Source organism: Pongo pygmaeus, chromosome 5 (assembly GCF_028885625.2).
Source record: "Pongo pygmaeus isolate AG05252 chromosome 5, NHGRI_mPonPyg2-v2.0_pri, whole genome shotgun sequence".
In the NCBI taxonomy this organism is placed as follows: Eukaryota; Metazoa; Chordata; class Mammalia; order Primates; family Hominidae; genus Pongo; species Pongo pygmaeus.
In genome coordinates, this window is record NC_072378.2 from 70,102,291 (window position 1) to 70,130,106 (window position 27,816).

The 27,816-nt window shown below is 36.3% G+C and overlaps 1 protein-coding gene across 5 annotated transcripts in view; it reads left to right on the plus strand.

The window, feature by feature from the left end:
* Positions 1–27,816, plus strand: part of SMAP1 (small ArfGAP 1) — a 196,531-nt gene that overhangs the window by 76,103 nt on the left and 92,612 nt on the right. For 4 of the 5 annotated variants that reach the window (XM_054492384.2, XM_054492385.2, XM_054492388.2 and 1 more), the window contains exon 3: positions 21,443–21,528. In XM_054492384.2, coding sequence (XP_054348359.1) covers positions 21,443–21,528 — 86 coding nt within the window. Of the gene's footprint in view, positions 1–14,603; positions 14,708–21,442; positions 21,529–27,816 lie in introns of those variants that run through there. The other variant, XM_054492386.2, reaches the window with a different exon arrangement.

Here is a 27,816-nt window from a genome sequence, read left to right on the forward strand (position 1 = left end):
CTTCCTGTAAGGCAGTGTTCTTAGTATCTCTGTAGAATATGGTAACAGATGTCATGATGTTGTAAGTCTTTTTTTGTTTGTTTGAGACGGGGTCTTGGTATGTTGCCCAGGCTGGTCTGAAACTCTTGGACTCAAGCGATTCTCTCATGTCAGCCTTCCAAGTAGCTGTGACTATAGGCATGCACCACCATGCCTGGCTAATGTTGTAATTCTTTTTCAAGAAACGTGTGAGGTGTAGCTTGACAGTATAACTTGGTGTTTGTAATGGGTTATGGAGGTACAAAGCATTCATGACCGAAGTATCCTGCTTTTTTAATGGCTTATTTCAAACTAAGGATAAAAGACGAGATCCTTCAACAGTTCAGTTATTCAGAAATATTTTTCTCAATTAGGTTGTTGAGAGGAAATGAATAGCAAATTATTTGAGATGGGCAGCTGTATAGCTTAGAGTAGAATTTTCTAATCAGAGGGCTGCAGTTCACTGGTTTTCTTTGGCATAGGTTACAAGTACATGGCAAAATATTGGGTTTTGTTTTTTACAATGTAAGGATTTTAAAAACAGTTATTAATAATATTTGAAGTTGTATTTGAACATTATTTGATTGCATTTGCCAACTTCTTGATAGGAATTGCTCTGTCTGGCCCCCCTCCCCTGCTCTTCCCATCTTTTTTTTTTTTTTTTTTTTTTTTTTGAGACGGAGTCTCACTCACGCTGTTGCTCAGGCTGGAGTGCAGTGGTGTGATATCTGCTCACTGCAGCCTTTGTCTCCTGGGTTCAAGCGATTCTCCTGCCTCAGCCTCCCAAGTAGCTGGGATTACAGGTGTGTGCCACCATGTGTTGCTAATTTTTGTATTTTTATTAGAGGTGGGGTTTTGCCATGTTGGCCAGGCTGGTCTCGAACTCCTGACCTCAAGTGATATGCCCACCTTGGCCCCCCAAAGTGCTGGGACTACAGGCGTGAGCCACTGGACCTGGTCTCCTGTGTTTCTTTTTAAAAAATTGAGGTAGGAAATCCTGGTCGGGGTAGCCATGGCAGCTTGTGTCTGCCACCTGCCCTTGGCCATCACACTGATGCCCCGGGTCCCATGCTGGCCACAGCCTGCTGCTCAGCATCACTTGTGCTCTGTGGGGACTCTGATGAGGCTGGGGCTTTGCAGCTGGCTCCACAGCGGGCTTTGGTGCTTGTGCACGTGCTGGGTAGAAGTTACACAGTTGTGCTGTCAGTATAGTGACATGCCCCCTTTGACGTTAGAGGGAATCAAAGACTGTCTTCTTTATATCTTGAAACCCTGTGACAAGATTGACCCAGAGAAGCTCTCAGTGAATTCTTACTTTATGAAAGACCTGTGCTTTGACAGTTTGGACCAAGTAGAGAGTACGCATGGTCATGGAAGATAAATTTGGGTTTGAAATTCCTGATATAGATGTGGAAAAGTTAATATGTCCACAAGAAATTGTAGATTATATTGCAGATAAGAGAGATGTATATTAATAAAATACCAGACCCTTTTGCTTCACTGGGAGAAGACTCAGATGATACTGGTGAGTGTCTGGAAGTGAGAATGCATTTTGGCATTATTGCTGACTTTGGCAGAGTAATTCTGTTAGACCTGGATTTAAATTGTGTAATTGTTTTACTCTGAAAATAAACGTATAAAACCAAAAAAAGAAAAAACTTGAGGTATAATTAGAATGAGAACAGTTCACAGATCTCATTTAGTTTTATGAGTCTTGGCAAATGTCTGTATGATGTCACCAATACCCCAATGAAGATAGAGCATTTCTGTCACACTAGAAAGTTCCTTCATGCCAATTTCCAGTCAAGTCCCCCAGGGGCATACACTACACTGATTTCTATCCCATTGGGTTAGTTTTGCTATACATTAAAATATCTGTCTTTTTGGAGGCTGTTCCTATTAACTTTGACGTTTAATTCAGATGGGCAAAAGTGATGATCACAATGTGATATAATGTTCCATATTCATATGATATTTTATAATAATTTCTTTGATATAAAAAGTGCTTGAGGCCAGGAGTGGTGGCTCACTACTGTAATCCCAGAACTCTGGGTGGCCAAAGTGGGCAGATCCAAGAGTTTGAGACCAGCCTGGCCAACATTACGAAGCCCCGTCTCTACTAAAAATACGAAAATTAGCCGGGTGTGGTGACACACACCTGTAGTCCCAGCTACTCTGGAAAGTGAGGTGGGAGAATCGCTTGAGCCTGGCAGGTGGAGCTTGCAGTAAGCCAAGATCCTCCCACTGCACTCTGCCATGAGTTATAGAGTGAGACTCAGTCTAAAAAAGAAGTACTTGGGAGGTATTTATTTATGGAACTAAGAAAAATACTTTTACTGTACACAGTTACATAGTTATACCCTTTGTCTTTCCCGGCAACATTTCATAATTGTGTTTCTAATTTTCGAAGATGATACTGTTTTGGCTAGCTCTATTTTTTTAAAAATACCTTTTATTAGTAAATATGTATGGAAACATGATTTAATCTTTGAGCCCAGTCAAGCTGTTAAATAAAAATGTTCTTTGTGTGTGTGTGTGTGTGTGTGTATAATTCTGTAAAATGTAACTACTAAGTTTTTCCTCAAGGTTACTTATAAACTGATATTATATGTACCATATTTTTATCTGTTATTTATGTATATGTTATGTGTTTCAGATTTTAGAGCACAATATATACAGCTGTTAGAATTGCTGTATGCTTATTTTTAAAAGAAAATAGTTGTCACCCAAAACTTACTTTGATTTTTAATAACATAGAAATAAAGTTACTCACTGTAAAAAAGTCTTAAAAGTTCTTTTAATGTGGTTCATGGTCAGATTAATTGTGTTTGGTCTTGGGTTTATTGTCAGGTACTTCTCAAATTTTTGGAAAGGACTAAGTTTTTTATACTTTTATAAATACTATAGCTTCCTTCCCCTCCCCCTGCCAAAGATATTATACATTTGGGTGGAGTAAAGAATGGAATACCAGAATTAACTGTTGTTGTATAGCAATATCAACCAAATCCCTGTATATGCCATATGGAAACAGGAAACAAGGATTTATGAAATTATTTCAGTATGGAAATTTGGTCTATAGTGATAGTTATTGATGTTTAGCATTTGTAAATATTAAGATTAGTAGATGTCTTTATTTTACTTGCAGCTTGACAAACTAAAATTGAAATAATGAGCTGTTTGGAAAGAAAGTTAATGTCATTGTTCTAGTTACTCTTAAAAACTTGTATATTCTATGGTTCTTACTCCTTTCTCTCTTTTGCTTCTGTGTTCTTAATTCTTTTCTTGCTTCTGCTGCTTTCTAGTTTCATTTCTCCGACATGTCCAAGGCTTTGCCCTATTCCTGGTGTTCTCATCAGTGTCACATCTCCATTTGTTTTACACAGTGCATTCAGAGTAATTTTCCTAGAACATTGCTTTGGTTATTTTACTTCCATCCTAAGAAATTTGCATTGATTCTTCTGTGAGACTCATAAAACTTTTTATTTTCATTAAACTAGTCTTCATGTTCCTCTGCCTTCTGGCTTCATCATTTGTCTTTGACCTTACTTCAGATGCTTTACAACAAATAGCTTTGGCTGTACCAGACAGCTCTTTCTGCTGAAACAATCTGATAGTGTGTTCTTTTGTTTTGTTTTGGTTCTGCTGTTGTCCTTGTTGGAAATGTATTTTTTGTTTGTTTGTTGTTTTTGTGATGGAATTTTGCTCTGTCACCTATGCTGGAGTGCAGTGGTGCGATCTCATCTCACTGCAACCTTCACCTCTTGGGTTCAAGTGATTCTCCTGCCTCAGCCTCCCAAGTAGCTGGGACTACAGGCATGAGCCACCATGCCTGGCTAAATATTTTTTTGTATTTTTAGTAGAGACAGGGTTTTGTCATGTTGGCCCGGCTGGTCTCAGCATCCTGACCTCAGGTGATCTACCTGCCTTGGCCTCCCAAAGTGCTGGAATTACTGGCATGAACCACCGTGCTTGGCCGGAAATGTATTTTGCATATTCCTTCTGGCAAACCAAATCCTTCCTGTTCTTTAAAGCCCAGCTTAAATCTCTACTTTAATAAAAGATTCTTCTGTATGTAGTATGTGCTCAATTATCTATGGCAAGTACCATATATTGTTACCTTTGCTTATGTCTAACTAAATTGTAAGTTTCCAGCAGTTAGAAAATTTATCATATGTGTCTTTGTAGTGCTTGTGGTGGCTTCCACTATGCTAGGAACACAGTATGCACTTGATTTTTTAATGGCATGCTGAGATCAGTCTTTGGTTTGATTAAATTCTGTGAGATAACACTTATTATCCTTAGCGATGAATGGGGAATGGAGAAAAAAGAATCATGCACTCCCCTTCCCCATTTAGCCTGTATTTTTATATAGTCTCTTTTTGTTTCTTGATCTCTGTCCTTTTCACATCATGTTCCTGTTTCGCTTTAAAATTCCAAAAATACAGCAGCCTTAGGGAGGGTAACTTAAGCTAGCATATGAAAATTCCAAGGGTAATATATGCAGGTACTAGAAAGGCAGTATTTTTCAATATTTAAAACTGTCCAGAAATGAAATCGATTGCCTTGGAAGATAGGTTGGTTTACTCTGAACTGGAAGGGTTTGTAAAGAGGCTGGACAACCACCTGGAATCGTGTGGCCGGGATTTAAGCATTCACTAGGTAGATGAGGAGTAGTTTAGATGACTCTGAAGTTTCTTCCATTCTTGAGAATGTTTTAGTTGTATAGTCAGTCTTCTTTAGTTACCATAGCAGTTCCAAAAACATTTTCATTTCTTGTCTTTGCATAAAAATTATATCATGGTTAGTGATGGTGATTCAGCTTTTACCAAAAGTGGAATTCAACCTCAGAGGATAAAAAATGTTGGCACTCTCACACAAGTCAAAAGAATGTGAAAAGATTCTCAGGTTAAATCTGTAAGACAGATTTTTTTTCTGAATCTGGAAGGAATGTTTTCGAACACACTTGCTGTTTATATTTTCTATTAAGAAAAAAAAAAAAAAAGTGGATACAGGTTTCTATTGTAACCTAGTTATTCCTAGAAAAACCTATGAGCTAACTGGGTAGTCTTTAACTTAACTTAGCAATACCTATGTCATAGTATTGACTTGCTTGTCTTAATTTAAACTTTTGATCTTTCCTAGAAAAAATTTCTTATGGAAGGCAAAATCAGGGGTTTTCATCAGTCTTCATAAGTAAGCTTTTCTGTATTCTGTGGCCTCAACTTGAATTCTCAGTCAGGCCAAATACAGAGTGAACAGGCAAAAGAGTATTGATAGATACCATAAATATTTTATGGTAGCTTAAAAAGCAACTAAAACTACAGGCACTACTTATGTTAGTGGTCATGTTGTCCCAATATTCAGTGGTAAAATTGAGATGTTTAGGATTATAAGAGGAGATGAAAGTAGCTAAGTACATTAAAGAAGTTTTCTGCTCTTTCACTCTGACATAGTTATTTCAAGTAAAGTTGGAATAAATTTTTTTAGAAGGATATTAGTTTTTCAAATAAAATGACTTGCAGTTGATTAAAGTACAATATTTGTGTGGTACCTCTGCTATCTTTAAAAAATAAAAATCTGGAACTGGAGAGAACCTAGAATATTGATAGGTAGTCAAAATTTAAATTTTACATAAGATGTGCAAGTTTGTTTTACTTAGAGCAGATTCCAAGAATGTATTGCTTTGATCCTTCCTCCTGGGTGCTGTCTTAGATATTGGTGAGTAATTAGATTATCAGTTTATTGCAAAAAAGTTTTCATGACACTATTTTTTAAGTCTGTGAGTGAAGGTGAGATAAGCATAGTATTTTCCATGTAAGTTCTGCAGAAGAGAAACATAAATAAAATATATACTTAAAATCAATTTTACCTGTTTTAATTTTTTTAAATGAGGCTAATAGAGATTTAAAATGATATAACTGGCTCACATTATCTTTTGTTGCACAGCAGTTGTATAGATGTATGAATTTTTATGCATACAGTAGTGGCCACTGCAGTTTTCCTTTGCTCGGTGTTTGATAAATCTTCTGTGCTTATGTGTTTAACTATATATTTAAATATAAAGTGAGTTTCTTTTAGACCAAAAATACCTACATATGGTATGCTTCTTCAGTAAGTAGTTTTATATCTTTTTTTGTTTCAGTGAAGTTTTTTGACTTACAGTTTATTTTTGAACTACAGTTTATTTTTAATATTCTCTTGCTTTAGTTTTCTTCTTCAGTGATTCCTCTTACCTGTATGTTGGATCTTTATTACCTAATGGCAATATTTATCATTTGCTTTTGGATCCTTTTTATTACTTTTTTAAATTACATTTTTTTCCTTCTTTTGCCTTTCCATTTTTCTTAGACTATTATTTGTTGTCTTGGTTCATTTTGTTTAATGTTTATTTCTGAAATGTTTTTTCTTTTATTTCCAATTTTTTCTTGATTCTGTCTTTTTAATTCTGAATATTTCTTATTTTAAAATTTCGAATTTGGTTGTTCCACTTTTCCATGTCTTTAATTTTATATGTTTTTTCATCACATACATGTCTTTTAGCTAGTTCTAAAGTAGTAGGTTACAGTTTTAATCTGTTTTTTGGGAAAAGTTTTCTAGGTGTGGCTTCATTGTAGAGCTATTATTCTTAGTCTTTTTAATATTAACTTTATATGAGATTTTACCTTGATTCTTTCTGTTGATCATTTTTATGCAATATTCATTTTCCTTTACTTTTAGGAGGAAGTCCTATTCAAGATAGCTTTTTTTAACTTCACATACCTCCCTCTTCCGTTGTTTTCATGTGATGTTTAAAAACAAGGCTATGGCTGGAGGCGATGGCTCACGCCTGTAATCCCAGCAGTTTGGGAGGCCAAGGTGGGTGGATCACCTGAGGTCAGGAGTTTGAACCAGCCTGGCCAATATGGCGAAACCCCGTCTCTACTAAAAATAGAAAAATTAGCCGGGCACAGGGCATGTGCCTGTAGTCCCAGCTACTTGGGAGACTCCGTCTCAAAAAAAAAAAAAAAAAAAAACCCAAGGCCGTTTGTTGAAATGTTCTTGTTCTGTTCCCCTTTTGCACTTTTATCTGGACCATCTCCTTTTGTATTATCTCCGTTATACCTGTCCTGCTCAATTTTGAGTCAATTCCCAGGTTTTTCCTTTTTCTCAGTTTGGGGTCCTATCCTGGAAGAGAAACTTCATGGTCAGATATGAGAGTTTGTAGGGGCTAGACTGTCTCTCCCCATTCCAAGCTTATTGTGGCCCATTCACGCTTAATTGTTATTGGACTGCGTATTAGTGTGTTTTCACACTGCTAATAAAGACATACCTGAGACTGGGTAATTTATAAAGAAAAAGAAGTTTAATGGACTCACAGTTCCATGTAGCTGGGGAGGCCTCAAATCATGGCAGAAGGCGAAAGGCACATCTTACATCACAGCAGACGAGAGAATGGGAGCTAAGTGAAAGGGGTTTCCCCTTATAAAACCATTGAATCTCATGAGACTTACTCACTACCAAGAGAACAGTAAGGGGAAAACCGCCCCCATGATTCAATTATTTCCCACTGGGTCTCTCCCACAACACATGGGAATTATGGGAGCTACAATTCAAGATGAAATTTGCATGGGGACACAGCCAAACCATGCCATTTCACCCCTTGGCCCCCCCCAAATCTCATGCCCTTACCTTGCAAAACCAATCATGCCTTCCCAACAGTCCCCCAAAGTCTTAACTCATTTCAGCATTAACTCAAAAGTCCATAGTCCAAAGTCTCATCCAAGACAAGGCAAGTCCCTTCCACCTATGAGCCTGTAAAATCAAAAGCAAGGTGGTTACTTCCTAGATACAATGGGAGTACAGGCATTGGGTAAATACAGCTGTTCCAAATGGAGAAATTGGCCAAAATGAAGGAGCCACAGGCCCCATGCAAGTTGGAAATCCAGTAGGTCAGTCAAATCTTAAAGCTCGAAAATTATCTTCTTTGACTCTGTCTCACATGCAGGCCACACTGATGCAAGAGTTGGGTTCCTGTGGCCTTGGGCAGCTCCACCCCTATGGCTTTGCCCCTGTGTCTTTGCCGGGTATAGCCTCCCTCCTGGCTGATTTCACGGGCTGATATTGAGTGCCTGTGGCTTTTCCAGGTGCATGGTGCAAGCTGTTGGTGGATCTACCATTCTGAGGTCTGGAGGATGGTGACCCTCTTCTCGTAGATAACTAGGCAGTGCTCCAGTGGGGACTCTGTGTGGGGGCTTGCATGACACATTTCCTTTCCATGCTGCCCTAGCAGAGGTTCTCCATGAGGGCCCCACCCCTGCAACAAACTTCTGCTTGGACATCCAGGTATTTCCATATATCCTCTGAAATCTAGGCGGAGGTTCCCAGAAGTCAATTCTTGACTTCCGTGCACCTGCAGGCTCAACACCACAGGGAAGCTGCCAACCCTTGGGGCTTACACCCTCTGGAGCCATGGTCTGAGCTACACATTGGCCCCTTTAGCCACAGCTGGAGCAGCTGGGATGCAGGGCACCAAGTCCCTAGGCTGCACACAGCAGGGGGCCCTGGGCCTGGCCCACAAAACCATTTCTTCTTTCTAGGCCCCTAGGCCTCTGATGGGAGGGGCTGCCAGGAAGGTCTCTGACATGCCCTGAGGACATTTTCCCCATTGTCTTGCTCATTAACATTTGACGCCTCATTACTTATGGAGATTTCTGCAACTGGCTTGAATTTCTCCTCAGAAAATGAGTTTTTCTTTTGTATCACATCATCAGACTGCAAATTTTCCAAACTTTTAGGCTCTGTTTCCCCTTTAAAATTGAATGGTTTTAACAGCACCCAAGTCACCTCTTGAATGCTTTGCTGCTTAGACATTTCTTCTGCCAGATATCCTAAGTCATCTCCCTCAAGTTCAAAGATTTACAAATCTGTAGGGCAGGGGCAAAATGCAGCCAGTCTCTTTCCGAAAACATAGCAAGAGTCACCTTTACTCCGGTTCCCAACAAGTTCCTCATCTCCATCTGAGACGACATCGGCCTGGATTTCATCGTCCATGTCATTATCAGCATTTTGGTCAAAGCTAGTCAGCAAGTCTCTAGGAAGCTCCAAATGTTCCCACATTTTCCTGTCTTCTTCTGAGCCCTCCAAACTGTTCCAGCCTCTGCCTGTTCCCCAGTTCCAAAGTCACTTCCATATTTTCGGATATCTTTACAGCAGCGCCCCATTCCCAGTACCAGTTTACAGTATTAGTCTGTTTTCATGCTGCTGATAAAGACATACCCAAGACTGGAGTAATTTATAAAGAAAAAGAGGTTTTAATGGACTCAGAGTTTCATATGCATGGGGAGGCCTCACAATCATGGCAGAAGGTGAAAGGCACATCTCACATGGTGGCAGACAATAGAGAATGAGAGCCAAGTGAAAGGTTTCCTCTTATAAAACCATCAGATCTTGTGAGACATATTTATGACCACGAGAACAGTAAGGGGAAAACTGCCCCCATGATTCACTTATCTGCCACTGGGTCTCTCCCACAACGCCTGAGAATTATGGGAGCTACAATTCAAGATGAGATTTGGGTGGTGACACAGCCAAACCATATCAGACTGGGGAAAAATCCTTTTCAACTTCCTGTGCTTTTCTCAGATTGGTTCTCTGTGATTTCCAGTTTATATATCTCTTGAATGTTTTGGGTTTTTTTTCTCAGATCCATTGGACTTCCCATTAGTTGCAGGCATCAGGCAGGTCTAGTGGTCATTGTAGTGATTTGTTTCTACCTGATGGCATTTTGAGGTCTGTGGGGATAATCAATCAGTTAATTTTGTTGTAACTATCATCCATTGGTTTTTAGTTTTTCTACCTAGGCCTTTCTGTTTTCTTTTTTCTGGGGAGATTCTGGGAACTTAGAAAATTATCTCTGCTGTTACAGAATTTTTATGATAAGCAACATTTCATAGAATAAAATTTTACTTAAAGGTAATTTGGAGAACTCTGTGTTAGAACATTATTTAATCTCTTAGGGGTTTGGCCCTTGGATAAATTTTCATAATGTCTTATAGAACGAGGCACATAATAAGCTTTCAGTAAACAATTCTTGGTACACATTTATTCAAGAAAACCATAGGCCAAAAAGCCTTTTTTTCTTATTTTGTGGAAGGATTTCTCATTATAATTCGATCAAGCTAACAACATTTCTCAAATTAGGGCCTCAGGTACATGCTTAACTTTTTAAGTTAATTGAGATTCAGTTGATGCTGAACCCTTGCTAGAATCATTAAATGTATCTTCAAAGAAGAGCAGAGGATGGGAGCAGCATATAGCATTGGGTTTTTGTATTGCCTACATGTGAAGATTGAGGTAAAGAAAGAAATGTGATACTGTCTGTAACGAAATTTAATCTGTGAAGTTTAATAAGAGATTTGCTTTTTAAGCAATCCATTTGGAAAAAAGTATATAAATTTTTAATTTGAATGTGCAAGATTATGCCCTATATTTTCTTGTTCCTCTTGATTTGTTAAAAATTTTTAAGGTTAAACTTTAAATAAGGTCGGTAATACTAATAGTTTTTTTGAAAATGGCATATTTTAGAATTTTCTGTTACATGTAGGTGATTATCACTATGTCAAAGGAGTGAACGAAATTGTTAAAATGTTACTTAGTGGAAGATTTTCATTTAACTCCTAATTCTTTTTTTTTTGTTATACTTCAAGTTCTAGGGTACATGTGCACAACGTGCAGGTTTGTTACACAGGTATACATGTGCCATATTGGTTTGCTGCAACCCATCAACTCGTCATTTACATGAGGTATTTCTCCTAATGCTAACCCTCCCCCAGCTCCCCACCCCCTGACAGGCCCAAATGTGTGATGTTCCCCACCCTGTGTCCAAGTGATCTCATTGTTCAATTCCCACCTATGAGCGAGAACATGCGGTGTTTGGTTTTGTATCCTTGTGATAGTTTGCTGAGAATGATGGTGTCCAGCTTCATCCATGCCCTACAAAGGACATTAACTCATCCATTTTTATGGCTGCATAGTATTCCATGGTGTATATGTGCCACGTTTTCTTAATCCAGTCTATCATTGATGGACATTTGGGTTGGTTCCAAGTCTTTGTTATTGTGAATAGTGCTGCAGTAAACATACGTGTGCATGTGTCTTTATAGTAGCATGATTTATAATCCTTTGGGTATATACCCAGTGATGGGATGGCTGGGTCAAATGGCATTTCTAGTTCTAGATCCTTGGGGAATCACCACACTGTCTTCCACAATGGTTGAACTAATTTACAGTCCCACCAACAGTGTAAAAGCATTCCTATTTCTCCACATCCTCTCCAGCACCTGTTGTTTCCTGACTTTTTAGTGATTGCCATTCTAACTGGTGTGAGATGGTATCTCATTGTGGTTTTGATTTGCGTTGGTCTGATGACCAGTGATAATGAGCATTTTTTCACGTGTCTGTTGGCTGCATAGATGTCTTCTTTTGAAAAGTGTCTGTTCATATCCTTTGTCCACTTTTTGATGGGGTCGTTTGTTTTTTCCTTGTAAATTTGTTTAAGTTCTTTGTAGATTCTGGATATTAGCCCTTTGTCAGATGGGTAGATTGCAAAAATTTTCTCCCATTCTGTAGGTTGCCTGTTCACTCTGATGGTAGTTTCTTTTGCTGTGCAGAAGCTCTTTAGTTTAATTAGATCCCATTTATCAATTCTGGCTTTTGTTGCCATTGCTTTTGGTGTTTTAGTCATGAAGTCCTTCCCCATGCCTATGTCCTGAATGGTATTGCCTAGGTTTTCTTGTAGGGTTTTTATGGTTTTAGGTCTAACATTCAAGTCTTTAATCCATCTTGAATTAATTATTGGATAAGGTATAAGGAAGGGATCCAATTTCAGCTTTCTACATATGGCTAACCAGTTTTCCCAGCACCATTTATTAAATAGGGAATCCTTTCCCCATTGCTTGTTTTTGTCAGGTTTATCAAAGATCAGATGGTTGTAGATGTGTGGTGTTATTTCTGAGGCCTCTGTTCTGTTCCATTGGTCTCTCTCTCTGTTTTGGTCCAGTACCATGCTGTTTTGGTTACTGTAGCCTTGTAGTATAGTTTGAAGTCGAGTAGTGTGATGCCTCCAGCTTTGTTCTTTTTGCTTAGGATTGTCTTGGTGATGCGGATTCTTTTTTGGTTCCATATGAACTTTAAAGTAGTTTTTTCCATTTCTGTGAAGAAAGTCATTGGTAGCTTGATGGGGATGGTACTGAATCTATAAATTACCTTGGGCAGTATGGCCATTTTCACGATACTGATTCTTCCTATCCATGAGCATGGAATGTTCCTCCATTTGTTTGTGTCCTCTTTTATTTCATTGAGCAGTGGTTTGTAGTTCGCCTTGAAGAGGTCCTTCACATCCCTTGTAAGTTGGATTCCTAGGTATTTTATTCTCTTTGAAGCAATTGTGAATGGGAGTTCACTCATGATTTGGCTCTCTGTTTGTCTATTATTAGTGTATAGGAATGCTTGTGATTTTTGCACATGATTTTGTATCCTGAGACTTTGCTGAAGTTGCTTATCAGCTTAAGGAGATTTTGGGCTGAGACAATGGGGTTTTCTAGATATACAATCATGTCATCTGCAAACAGGGACAATTTGACTTCCTCTTTTCCTAATTGAATACCCTTTATTTCTTTCTCTTGCCTGATTGCCCTGGCCAGAACTTCCAACACTATGTTGAATAGGAGTGGTGAGAGAGGGCATCCTTGTTTTGTGCCAGTTTTCAAAGGGAATGCTTCCAGTTTTTGCCCATTCAGTATGATATTGGCTGTGGATTTGTCATAAATAGCTCTTATTATTTTGAGATACATTCCATCAATGCCTAGTTTATTGAGAGTTTTTAGCATGAAGGGCTGTTGAATTTTGTCAAAGGCGTTTTCTGCATCTGTTGAGATAACCATGTGGTTTTTGTCATTGGTTCTGTTTGTGTGATGGATTACGTTTATTGATTTGCGTATGTTGAACCAGCCTTGCATCCCAGGGTTGAAGCTGACTGTATCCTGGTGGATAAGCTTTTTGATGTGCTGCCAGATTCGGTTTTCCAGTATCTTATTGAGGATTTTTGCATTGATGTTCATCAGGGATATTGGTCTAAAATTCTCTTTTTTTGTTGTGTCTCTGCCAGGCTTTAGTATCAGGATGATGCTGGCCTCGGAAAATGAGTTAGGGAGGATTCCTTCTTTTTCTATTGATTGGAATGGTTTCAGAAGGAATGGTACCAGCTCCTTTTTGTACGTCTGCTAGAATTTGGCTGTGAATCCATCTGGTCCTGGACTTTTTTTGGTTGGCAGGCTATTAATTATTGCCTCAATTTCAGAGGCTGATTTAAGTCTTAATTCTAAACTGCCTAATTTAGGTAGAACTGAGAGAGAATAAATAGTTATTTGAAGATAAGGGCTTAAGTCCCCCTATAGAGTACAGGAAGTTGTTAGGTGGTGTTGAAAGAATACATGTATGTATCAGTCATCTAGAAACATAATTATTAATTTTATTGCACATAATATTTTAGAAGTGTATTCTCTTTCCTGCTTTGTGTGAATATAATGATAGAAGATAGCATTCATAGTTAAAATACTGGCCTGGGACTGTAGAACTGGGTTCTGCTTCTGGCTCTATTAACTAAATGGTGGGTGATCTTCAGTACTTCAAGAAAGTGGCTCTTTTTAATATTGTATTATCTGGTCATATGGTAAGTTTTAATATTTTTTAAATGTATCATTATTATTTATATAGTAACCTTTATTTGTTTACAAATCACTGAACGCATACCACCATGTGCTGAGGGCCTTTCAGGTAGAAAGGTGGAAGAAAGCATGTCGTGTTTGAGAAAGTAGTGTTCTGTGATCAGAGTGCTAGGTGCAATTCTATGTGTCAGAGGAGGTAAAGGTGAAGGTTACAGCCAGTGACTGGTTTGGTGTTGATCTTATGAGTGATAGTAGGAAGAGAGTAGGGAGCTCTTAAAAATATTCCTGCAATAGCGTAGGCAATAGATGACTAGATCCTGAATTAATGTAATGGCAGTAGACTTGATAAACAGGAGATGCCTACAAAGAATATATTGAGGAGTTAGAATAACCAAGACTTTTGGCAGAAGAGAGGAGAGTCCAGGATGATTCCTGAGCAGGGCCTTAAGCACCTAGAGTGAAAGTGATCGTTTATTCCTGGACTTTAAGTGGTATGGATATTATAGTAAGTAGAGATGACAGAAGAGTGCAATGTGAAGCTTTTCCAATTTTGTCATAACAATGTTTAATTGCATTGCTTACAAAAAAAGAATACATTCTCTCCATTTGTAGTAATTAGCAAATGCTGCAACAGATAAATCAATATCTGAGAATATCTAGAAATTGTGAAAAGTATGAAAACTGCTACCTCTAATTCCACATCATCATTAAAAAATTTGAATTGTGTGGTTTATTCTTTAAAAAAATAATTAAAACAGAGAACAACTTCCCCTAAAAAACAATTTTATGAAACTGAAGGAATGGACTCTGTATTAAATATTTCCAAAGAGTTCCTGAGACCAAAAACGGTGGCCCTTCTTTTCCAGCAGCTGGAATCCAAAAGATCTTGAAACCAGTCCTGAAAGGCTTGCTCCTATGCAAGAAATCCTGGTGGATTTTGAGAGGAAGATAGAGAAATTTCTGGAAAATTTCAAGTGGTAGTAGAGGTGAGTTACTGCCATGAAGAATTTATCCAGGGACTAAAAATATTCATTTTTCTTTATAAAAGTTTTTACAAATATATATATTTAGCTGGAAATAAGATTTTCAGTTGAAAATCCTAGTCTTTGTGTTTTAAAGCTTTTAATGAATAGAAAATAATAGAGCAAGTAGTTTCCCCCCTCCCACACAAATACATTAAAAATTTGAGAAAGTTTTAATCATCAGCAACAATGATGTTTCTATAAGATGATGATACTGGAAAAATACATGGAAAATAAATGCCATATTTATGCTTTGAATGTATTTTGAGTGTAAGATCTGCTTGGATGAGATTTTTAAAAATATATATTCATGATCTTTTTGATTTATGAGAAGACTTTTTTCTCCTTAGTAAAGGAGGAAGTCTCCTTTTTCTGATTCAGGTGCTGCTTGGATACCCTACTGAATCTCCCTCTAGATAGTATTTTACTTAGAAACAGTGCAGGATTACTATAGCCCCTTCTAATTATTTTATTTAGTTCTTGGGAATAGAAAATATGTGGACATGGTACAAACTTTAAAGGGTACAAAAGTGCGGTGAATATTCTCCCTCCCACTTCTGTCTCTGTCATTCAGTTGCCCTCCATAGAAGTAACCATATTTATCAGTTTTTTGTATATTTTTCCTCAAATATTTTATGCATATATATATATACACAGACTTATAGTTGGCATACATTTTTATATTCTTACAAAAATCTTTTGACACGTAGGTAGGACTCTTCTTTCTCTCAATCAGTTCCTCAGAAAATGGAGTAGAAGAAAATTGGTGTATTAGTGTGTTCTCACCCTGCTATAAAAATACCACCTGAGACTGGGTAATTTATAAGGAAAGGAGGTTTAATTGACTCGGTTCCTCATGGCTGGGAGGCCCCAGGAAACTTACAATTATGGCGGAAGGCGAGGGGAAAGCAAGGCACATCTTATATGGCAGCAGGAGAGAGAGAAGCGTGCAGGGGAAACTGCCATTTTTAAAACCATCAGATCTCATGAGAACTCCCTCACTATCATGAGAACAGCATGGGGAACAGATCCCCATGATTCAGTCACCTCCCACCAAGTCCCTTCCCAACACCTGACGTGTGTGTATTACGAGATGAGATTTGGGTGGGGACATGAAGCCAAACCGTATCAATTGGGTAGAAAACTATTTTAAATAGTTATTAGATTAATTTTCTTCCTCCAGATTAAACATAGACATGTGGCATCCTTCTGTTAAACATTGATATTTAAGATTGGACTGACTGTTTTAACATTTTGCAGTTTTGCCATTGGGAATTTAGAAGATCTAATTGCAACTTAATTGTAACCTAATCATTTGCAATATCTGTTTCTCTATTATTTTTCCTCCACTTACCTCATTAAAAAAAAAAAAAAAACAACCAGTAAACCTCAAAGGGCAAGTCAGTACACACATACAAATTTGTGAAAACTATGCAGATAGCTTCCTGAAACAATATGTTAGAATGAATTTTAGTTTTACTATTCATGGCTGTTGCTCAGGTACTTCTTAGCATCTGAGGGACAAAGTACAGGGGTAAGAAGAAGATACTGAGAAAAAGGGAGATGTACAAAGAAGGAAAGTCCAAGAAGCCACATTTATGAGGCTTAGCCACTGAGCATGGAATAGACTGTATTTGGCTTTAGTTGGCCTAGGACAAGAAGAAGCCATACCTTGAAGTAGATTATTCACTTAGAGACCTCTGATTTCCAAGATTTTGGAAGATTAAAACAAAATATTTGACAAGTTTTCTTTTCAGGGGAATGCATTATTAATTTGGAATTTCAGGTGGTGTGTCATTTATTTTGCCTTTTATTATATTAATTATTGTTTCCTGATCCTGACAGTGACGTAAACTTGGGCACACTTTATCTGTTCCTACTCTTTATCTTCACAAATTTATTTCAAGGTTCTGTTTTCAGTAAAACTGTTGTGTGCTGCTTAATTGCCATTTGTCACTGGAGATGCCCTGTTGACATAAAACAGTGATTTTTTTTTTAACATTTACAGTACTATTAAAAATGAATGAAATCTCCTATTACATTTGCTTGCTTACTCATTGATTCTGCCTACTTTCTTTTTATCTATTCCCACGTTTTGTTATACGGGTTATTTTTTGTATGTTTTAGTGTATTAAATTAGACAAATGTGATAAGCAAATGTCATTTAAAATTTTAAATTGACAGCCCCAATTCTCTTCAGTCTCTAAAATATAAATGACTTAAAATTGTTTTAGAATAGGGATTTTGCTGTTTTAATGCTAAAACTGTGATTGGGTAAAATGTTTTGTACTTAGGAAGTTTCACAAATAGAAATGTTTCATATACATTAGATTGCGATGACAGTACGTTAGGCAGTAGATGAATTTCTGCAATTCAAAAACTACTTTAAAATATTGACTTCCAAATGATGTCATGCTTTGGGCTGGTGATGTTGTATGTACTAGGTTATGTGGGGAAACTAAGAACACATCGATTATGGATTGATGAGGGCAAAATACTTTTAATAGTAGGGTTTAGGATTCTTCAATGGTTTGTTACACCATTTCCAGGTGAAGCCTGCCTTTGTAATTATAAGGGTGGTAAGTTTGGATAAAGATGAGTCAACTAAAAAAGTGCAGTACAAAATTCATCTTTCTGGGAACATATGTTAAATGAGAACAGGCTGAACTTAATGGGAAAAGTCAGTAACAGTAGTTTAAAAATATGTTCAATTGGCAGGGTGCGGTGGCTCATACCTGTAATCCCAGCACTTTGGGAGGTCCAGGCAGGCAGATCATCTGAGGTCAGGAGTTTGAGACCAGCCTGGCCAACATGGTGAAACCTCGTCTCTACTAAGAATATAAAACTTAGCTGGGCATGGTGGCACGCATCTGTAATCCCAGCTACTTGGGAGGCTGAGGCAAGAGAATCACTGGAACCCAGGAGATGGAGATTGCAGTGAGCCAAGATTGTGCCACTGCACTCAAGCCTGGGTGACAGAGTGAGACTCTGTCTTAGAAAAAATAAATAAAAATAAAAATACGTTCAGTCTACTGGCAGAAGTACATGTTCATTTATTCCTCAATATATTAATATATTTTTCTTAAAGTAAACATGAATGTCGAGTTTGTATTCAATAGATTCTTACAATCATTTCTTACTTTGTCAAGAATATCAATACATTTTCTCCTCACTGGTTGCTTGACTTGTTTTTTAAATCTTCATTTTGAGATGAAGTATAGTTTAATGAGTAAATAAATGTCTACTTAAAATATTTAAAAAATAAATTTAATAGAAACTTTAACTTAAGTAATTCAGAGTCCTCCCCTTTCTTTTTTCATACTTGAAGTGTGAGATAAAGAGAAAAAAAAATACTGACAGGGAATGATGTGACTTCTCTAAAGCCAAAGAATTTTCAAAATTACTAAGATCTTTGAATTTTTAGTGATTTATTTGATAGCCTCACAATTATCCCTCCTATTGGAGAAGTGAAAGCAAGTTTAGAAAATTAAAATAGTACTTAGGGTCTGGCTTGATTCATAGGAACTAGATGGTAGAGGTTCAGATAGCTAGTTTATTACCAATAATTTAAAAAATATAACTTAGTTTTTCTTTTAGACAAAAGTACATGTCATTTATCCCCTCCACACCCCCCATTTTTTTGCAACCAGTCTGCTTGACGTAGCTTTGGAAAACTGAATGATTAATTGCCAAAGAATAAGCAGAAGCATTTTTGGTGAGAGAACCTAAAAGAAAAGGAATAATGTTTTAACAACAGGAATGATGTTTTAATAATAGAGGTAACACAGCATCTTCTGTCTTGTCGTAAAATTTTCTAGGTACTTATTTTGACTAGCTGCTGCATGGTGATATGGTTTGGGAGTGAAGAAACTGAATCTTAGTGTCAGCCATGTCACTAATGCATTATATTACCCAGTAGAAAAATCATACAACCTCTTTGTGCCTCAGTTTCCTCTCTGTAAAATGAAAACCAGGCCTCTAAAACTAAGAGCCTGCTGTTAGTAAGCCCTGCAGGACATAGTCCCAGTTCCACTGGATGAAGCCTGAAATATCAAAATCATTGATGGGTGATGTTGGTTCTATCACAAGTTGAATTATGGAGACTGATAGAATCTTAGGCCTGTTACTTAACATCTTTACAGATTCCATTTCTTTTCCTATAAAATTAGGATAATAATGCCTGTCTCATGGTTGTTTTGAAATTTAAAAATGCAAATATAGGTAAAGTGTTGAGGCTAATGCTTGTGTCACTGTAGCTATTATGCTATTTTTATTTTTTTTTCCTGCTAGTTACTGGGCAGAGTTTACTCTTCAGGGCCTTGAGTCCTTGAGGACAGCTAGTTTGCCCCATATTCTTTATCGCCTCCCCAAAATATCAGCTCCTGTTTTTTTTCCCCTGCCCTCTCATTTCCAAATTGCCCAATCTTTCATCTTCACTGGTTCTTTCACTGCTCCCCTACCTCCTACCCTTTTCTAGTCTACTTTTTAGAAACCTAGAAACTAAGCTCACCAATGTATTTTTTATAGTCACAAAATGATCTCTCTACATCTGTGATGTCATTGAATTCTTGTTTCCCCAAATCCCAACTAACAAACACATCCATGCACTTTTACGCAGTCACTTTTTGCCAGTGGTCTCCTATAGAAATGACTCATTATTCCACATCACCTCTACCTTTCAGATTTTAATGTTACTATCTATTTGTGATAACATCACTAGAACAGTGTTTAATAGTTTGGTGTAATGTACATATCTGCCTTGTTCCTAATTATTTTTTATTTTCCCCCCAAGATATTAGTGAGCTACATTAAATAAATATGTACAGTCATAGTCATTGAATATAAGATACTGCTGATTTTAAGAAGCACATCCACTTTATGGACCAATAAGAAAAAAAATACCAATTATTAGACACCATCAATTGTGAGATGGATTCCTATTTCAAAGATGTTAAAATATGAAAAAATGTAAATGAGGATTGATGAGATATAGTATAGCATTTTTAATCTTAACTTTTCTGTTAAAATTTCTATATATTCTTGCTTGCTTGATAGAAACTTTTCAAATTTTCTTACTTTTGCAGTTTCAGTGAACTATATCTGAATTACTTTTTGCTTCATTGCAGACTAAGAGGCGTTTTTACTTGGTCTAGTTCTTCCAAATATTTAATGTCTTTATGATTACATAACTTGATCATCTTCTGTTTACAAATTCCCATCACGGCACAAAGATGCAGCATCATTTGAATGCTTGAGATGGAAAACATTTTTTCGATTTTCAGGAAGGGTGAGCTATACTGAAATTTTCTCAGCTCCTCTCCCCGCACACAGAATTACATATTAACTCTTCTTATGCTAACTTCATGCTAGTAGCCACTGTGATGTCATAGAGCCCTCTGACTTTATACTGTTTACCTTTTATAATTTTTTTATTTTACACAATTTTGAAGCTCAGATTTATTTTGCCTTCTATGTCATCTTAGAGCTTAATGATAAAGCCCGTCCCTTTAATCCATTTTTCTCACTGCCCCCCCCATTTATTCACTTTCTCATTATCTCTAGAGGGAAGACTTAGAAATGTAGTTTACTCTGAGAGAATACTTACATTGAGGTGAGGAAGAATAGATACCTAGAGGTGATTGTATATTGGAATTTAGTGCACTTTAAAACTCTCAGTTGGGAGAAGAGTCACTATATTTTTTGTTTGAAGAAAGATAGTTCTGTGTACACTTGAGGGCTACAACTCAAGGCAGATGTCAGGTAACCTGTTAAATCTGGATTGTCATCTCAAGGACATAGGGGTGTGTGTCTGGGAAACAGGAAGAAAAAGAAATATTATGAAAACTGATCTCTCTACCAGTTAAAACATTTTAAGGAACTCAAGTTCTATGTAAATGATGTCATATAATATTGTAATGTTCTTAAATCTTACGTTTAGTTTCTAATATAATAGAATATCAAGGAAGTACTGTTTGGATAGTCATTCCTCATAGATGACACTGAAATCTAATTAAACTGGTTGAAATGATTATCAAATTGTTTTATTCTTACTGAGCAATTGTTCTTACCATTGGAAATTCACAGATTTTTAGGGAGGAGTTTCTATGAACTGAACTTATATGTAAAGTTTGGGCATTAGGCACAATTTATTAGTAGGATTTTGTAGGGAAACTCCAAGGGATTATTATTAATAACTCGAAAGAAATTAATACATTTCTGCAGAGTTCTAGGTCAGCACTGTTTCTCTTTTATCTGGCCTTCATTGTGATCTTGATTGTAAATCAGTAGAATCCCAGGGTATTTCAAAGCTCAAAAGAAAGAAAACTTGTCAGCCCTGGAAATGGGAGCATTGTTCAAGTGGTGCCCTAGAAAAAATGGCAGTACTGCCTACAAACTACGAGAGAATTCACTGTTAGGAAGTAGTAAGTGTAAAGGTGGTACTGTTTTCACAAAAAAGACATTTAGATTATGGACTATGGATCAACATATGTTGATAAATGTGAAGGATTAAAAATATGCTTCTATTTTAACTTGAGTGATTAATTTCGTAGTTGTGATTTAAATTATATTTCTAAGGAGAATATATATTGGAAATAATAAATTATTTGGTATTTGTGTATATGTATGTATGTGTATGTATGTGCAGGAATCACTTGTTAATGTTTATGTGAGTAATGAAAAAAATTTTTTTTATTATAGTGCATGCAAGATATGGGAAATACTAAAGCAAGACTACTCTATGAAGCCAATCTTCCAGAGAACTTTCGAAGACCACAGACAGATCAGTATCCTTTAAAACTTATTTATTTTGAGTTTAAAAAACATTAACTCATTTTTACAGTTCATATTTTATCTGTTAGTATTTAGGAAGATGTGAACTTTGTCATGCTACTGTTCATTAAAGATAGAAATTGACTTGCTGTGAGCTGTGCTTTGTATGTGGTAGGTTTTTAGTAGGAATTTGGCACACAGATTACATAATTACATAAAAATACACGATACGTATGGTATTTAGATGTGATTACAGACCCCTGATTCACAATGATTATTTGACTTACGATTTTTCCACTTCATGATGGCGAGAAAGCAGTATGCGTTTGGTAGAAACTGTACTTTGGGTGCTAGTGTAACCATTCTGTTTTCACATTCAGTACAGTATTCAGTAAATTACATGACATATTCAATACTTTATTAAAAATATGCTTTGTGTTAGATGATTTTGCTCAACCGTAGGCTAATGTTAGTGTTCTGAGCACATTTAATGTAGGCTAGGCTAGGCTATATTTGGTAGATTAGGTGTATTAAATGCATTTTTGACTTAAAATATTTTCAACTTAGGATGGGTTTACTGGGGCCTAACCCACTGTAAGTTGAGGGGCATCTCTGTTACTAAGTGTAAAATGTTATGACTGATTCTTCTTGATTGTTCTCCATCTCTCAATTGGAAAGTATATGCTGTTTATTATTTTAGACTGTTATTAGAGACTTGATTTGTAAGCTTCCTGAGTATGTTAGAAATCATTTCCATATATTCTTTGATTACGTTTATATAGTAGTTATATTTATGTGAGGCATTGTGGCATTTAGAAGACAAATTACGTAGTATTTTTTACATAGCGTAAATTCTGAGTAATTTACACTACTGACACTCTGTTGTAGGTTGCACAACTATGTTTGCTTTATGAATCCACCTTTATGAGTGGACGGAATTGTTTCCCACATAATCCACCTTTATGAGTGGATAGAATAGTTTCCCATGAAAACATTTTAATATGTTTTTTATGTTTGTTAAATATAAAATCATAATTCTGTAGGATTTTTATAACTCATAGTTTGAAAAAGCAGCTCATCAAAATTGTGCTGCTGTATAAATAAGATTATCTGATTACTTGTAGGTACGTGGATTCTGTTTGAAGGTAACATTTGTGACTTTGACAATAAAATGTAGTTTTTTAAAGATCAATATATTGTACCCATTTGTATAGTAAAACAATTTGTGTGGCCAGTGGAAGAAATATCTTTTCTCACACAGAGATATAGGTCATTATATATTTATTTCCACATTTGGACAGAAACCTTTTAAATTATAATTGAGAAGTTAGTAATTTGTATTTGGCGTTTTCTGTTTCTGCTCGCCCCACTCCTTTCTCACAATCTGATATCCAAGGCTGTATTTGTTATAGAAGGTTTGCAGGGTTAATGGTGGAAGGTTCATTTCAGGTGTAAAAAATTGTGTGAGTAAAAGTATGGAGGTATGAGAGAACATGACCTTTTAGGGCAGAAGAAGCTTGGAAGGTATTTTGGTCCAAATTGCGAAGGGTTTTCAGTATGATGTAGAGTAGTTTAGACCTCATTTCATTGGCCCAAGTGTTTAAAAACACATGAAGGGTTTTGAAGCAGGAGAAACATTAGAAACATTAACTTCCACTGTAAGGAAGAATAGTTGGAGGTGGGAGGAGAGCCTAGAAGCAGAGAGACCATGTGAAATACTTGTACAGCCCAAAATTAGCAATGACGATCTAAGTTAGATAGTGGCATTGGGAATGGGCAGGATTAAATTGGAGAGATTGGAAACAAGTTGGGAAAGCTAGGTTAAGATTGGCTTTGGTTCCGAGGGAGTCACTAAAATAACCCTGAAATTTCTAGCTTGGTTGACCATAAAGCTTATTCACTGGGAGAAGGAATTCATTACCAGCAGGAGGATTAAGAGTTAGAAATGAAAGATAATGAGCCATGCTTTCTTACTTTGGGCAGATTGATGCTTCTGTTACACATATACATGGAGTTACCCCATTTGGTGGCTGGAAACATGAGTCTGGACCCTAGAAGAGAGCAGTACATTCAGATTGAGGAGTCACTTAGCATGTAGGTGATGATATAAAGTGCTGGGTCAGGTTATGTTTACCTAGGGCAGCAGTCTTTATTTTGCAGATTTTATTGAGAATCCTGAGAATTCTTTTCCTTCTCTGGAAAATGAAAGCCTATGGCTGAATCCTGAAGAATAAAGCATGGTAGAAGGAAAAACAGTACAGCATACAGATCAGCATTGTAGGTGGTTGTTACCAGCTGCTTGCTGGTTACATTAATTTATTCCCTCTTTTTTTGCCCCCCACTCACAAGCCTGAGTTGATATATATGACCCCTCAAATTGAAGAATCCTCCTTTTCTGGAAGTTTGTGTCTGTGGCAGGGTGGGGAGGTTGGGTTGGGTTGGATTTTTTAGGTGTCCCTTGAATATAACAGGGTAAATTACTTGACGTTTTTGAAAATTTTGGTTTCATCCTTTATGTGTTACCTATGAATGAGAGTAGCTTCCAAGTTATTTAATTTATTACACTGATTCCATATTGTTTTCAAATTATCATGAAGGATATTGAGGGCAGGACAGTATATATCTTCTTGGTATCCTCACTTATTGAACTATTCTATGCACCATTTTGTGTAGGTTGGTAGGAATACTATTTCTTCATTACCACCAATTTTGGGATGCACCTTAGAGAGAGAAAGTGCTAATGAGATATTGCATTATTAGTTCTGTTATCTTGGCTGATATATTTTAAAATATTTGGTCCTTATCTATAGATTTCAGGAAAGATGAGATTTTTATAGTGAATTGATTAGTGTCTATATTGGTAAATCCTTGACCTTCTACACAGTGAAGATATAATACTGGAAACAACAGCTGTAATAACTTTACTGCTTAATAAGCGTTTGCCCTATGCCAAGCCCTGACCATGGCATTTTATGTACATTATCTTTTTTATTTCCCAAAATAACTCGGTGACATAGAGCATAATATTTTCTTTTGTCGGGAGTGGTGTGGGAAGGGTGAGATGCTCAAAGAGCTATTAAGAAACTTCCTAAAGCCTCCAGACTTTCCCTCCTGTATCGGGACACTTGAGTATTATTTAATGATGGTAGTCTGAGTAAAATAAGTGCTGCCACATTTAAGTCTTGATTGCCTTTGAAAATAGGGTTATTATAATTTGGCACTCTTGGCAGCTAGATTGTAAGATCTAGGTGAAGATTTCAACTTTTCATTACCTGGTATGATTTATGTTAGGCTTTTGGATTAACTATATATTTGCTGTTGTTACCTCAGGCATTCTTATTTAATTTTTCAAACTAAATGTTACTCCTTTTTACAAATTATGGTCATATTTATATGAGGTATTGATCTTTATTATTCATATGGTTGTCAGACTTGTTTAAAGAGGGTCTTTGTCTAACATGTTTGAGCTAGATGATTACTTAAGAGTATAAGATGACAATTCTTGGACCATGAGACTAGTCCCCGTATCTAATGTAATCTGTAGCCTTTAAAAAAATTACCTTGGTTATTATAACAACAACACTTTTTATTCTTTTAATTATGAAACAGTGTAATTTGGAGGTTTTGTAGGGAGAGGCTGGTAAGAAAAGCAGCTTGCCTTTCTCTCTCCCTCCCTCCAGTCTTTCCTTTCATCTATCCATCTTTCTAAAGCCCATTGCTCTTTGAAAAGCCTAACATTTCTGTAGTTTTATAGATATAAATATAGTTGTCTCATCCCTAGAGCAAGTATAACCAAACTAAGTTAAACTCATATAATATGGGACCTCATTGCATTCTTAAGAAGATTTGTCACTTTTTAAAAAGCTTTGCAATTTACAAAAGTTATGCAAAAGCTGCTGTGAAAGTGTAATTTCTCATGTGGGATGTGGTTAATTATAGGCTGCATGTCCTAGTGCATGACAAATGATAAAGCTTTACATTAAGCTTTTCATTATTAGGATATTTTGTCTTATCTAAAAAACTTTAATTACTTGAGTTCCATGAGATCTATTGTGTACCAAAGCTAATCAGCAGTTCTCCTTTGAGCTTTTCAAAGTTTTACTGCTGTCAGTGGTGTGTGTCTGAAACTGGAAGATTTTCTTCTTTGGGAGTAGATATTAATTTAGTTGTCTTTCAAATGGTATATTTTTAAAGAAAAGAAAAAAATCTTAAAATATATAAATACACGTTAAAAGATAAAGCGTATAATAATGTTGAAATTTTTCTAAGCTTGTAGAGTACCAATTGTTAGTTTTGGGGACAGGGAGAATTAGGGGTGCTGTACTGAGTGCTTTGTAACTGTAGGCATGGGGAAGATTCTGGGATAGTTTGATATTGTTTACTAAGTAAGTCCCAAATTAAAACTTGAACTGTTATTATAATAATGTATTTCTTATCTGACTCCCTGAAAATATTATTGTTCTGTTTCTAATTTTTTGGGTTGTATTATTGATCTGTGTCAGTATAACTAAGTCCTTATATCCCAAATGACTTCTGGAGACTGTAAAATGAAGATAAATAGTTCCTGATCTCCAGATTCATTGGTTCTTTTGTTGTTGTTTCTCATTTACTCATCTGTTTAAACTTGATGGTATGCAAGCCATCTTAGCCCTCAATACAGTAATTCTGTTTCCTCTTGCTACCATGGACCCTATCTTTTAAGTGATTTGCCTATCAGAATATGTTTGTTAATAATAAGAGCTAAAACTTAAATAACACTATGTACCATCCACTATTTTAGTTGTTTAGATATTATTGGCTTATTTAATTCTTATAATAAACCTATGAGATGATACTGGTATTATCCCCATTTTAAAGGTGATGAAACTGAGGCACCAAAGTATATAAAAGTAAAACTAAATTCATACGTTAAATTCTGTTAGATACTGTACTAAGTGCTTTATGTATATCTTAATCTTCAAACTCTTATCAACCTTGTGAGGTGAGTATTACTATCTTTTTTACATATCTAGGTATAGGTTCAATAGATCAGCTAACTTGAAGGTCACAATAACTGCCGGTGAAATAATAAGTGCCTGTCTGTACTGGAAATGAGGCTGTACATTGGAGACTATCTTCTTTGAGAATGTCAACATATAATGCAAAACTATGGTAAAAATATCCTTTGAAAATCTTTAGATTGTTTATGATGACAGTTTACAGACACATGTCCCCCTGCTAATCCATTTGGCTGTTCTTTGCCCTCTAGCACTGAATAGAATTCAGGAATCAGTAACTACAGGCCCATGAGCTAGCTGCCTGTTTTTGTAAATAAGGTTTTATTAGAACCCAGCCATGTACATTCATTTATGAATGTTCTGTGGTCGCTTTGGAGAGCTGTGAAGGGACAGTTGAGTAATTGAAACATAGACCAACTGTCCCACAAAGCCTAAAACATTTACTTTCTGGGCCTTTAAGGAAAAGTTTGCCAACCCCTGGGATAAATAACTGTTTCTTTAGGTGAACTAACAGTACAGAATTGGCTTGCATTTGGGACCTTGTACAAAAATATACAAGGACTGTGTGAGACATTCTTGTGCTAGGAGGCACATAGGAACTGAGAGCAACCAAAGATATAGCATGTTTTCCAAACTAGATTTCTTCCTTGGGTGACTCCCATGGAATTTAAAAATTCTCTTTGTAGTGTACTTGGATTGCCTTTTAAAAAGTATAAAAAGTGATCTTATGTTAATAATTAGGAAGGTTCTAGTAAGTTCTTCTACCCTAATGCTTTATTTTTATATCTTTGAAAAACACTATGTACCAAACATACCAACTTTGGCTTCTTATAATTTTTTAAAAATGTATACTTCTTAGAGATAATTTCTGAAAGGATTTCTTATTGTAAACAGCAGTGAGACTCTCAACTGCATTTGAATTATTTATATAAAATACATTAAATATAAATTAAGATTTCACAGATACCTGTTATTTTGGAAAATTCACAGCAACATACAATTTTACCAGATGTTAGTATTGTATTCAACTCCAGAAGATTGTATACTTAACATACTTAACTTTCGCAAACTCAGTATTTGTAAAACCGTCGTAGTATTCTACATAGGAATACCTTGTTTTATTGCATGTTGCTTTATTTGCACTGTACAGATATTACTTTTTTTTTTCTTCAAATTGAATGTTGTGGCAACGTTGTGCAAAGCAAGTCTGTTGGAGCCATGTTTTCCAACAACGCATGTTTACTTTGGATCTCCATGTCGCATTTTGGTAGTTCTTGCAATATTTCAAACTTTTTTATTAGTAGT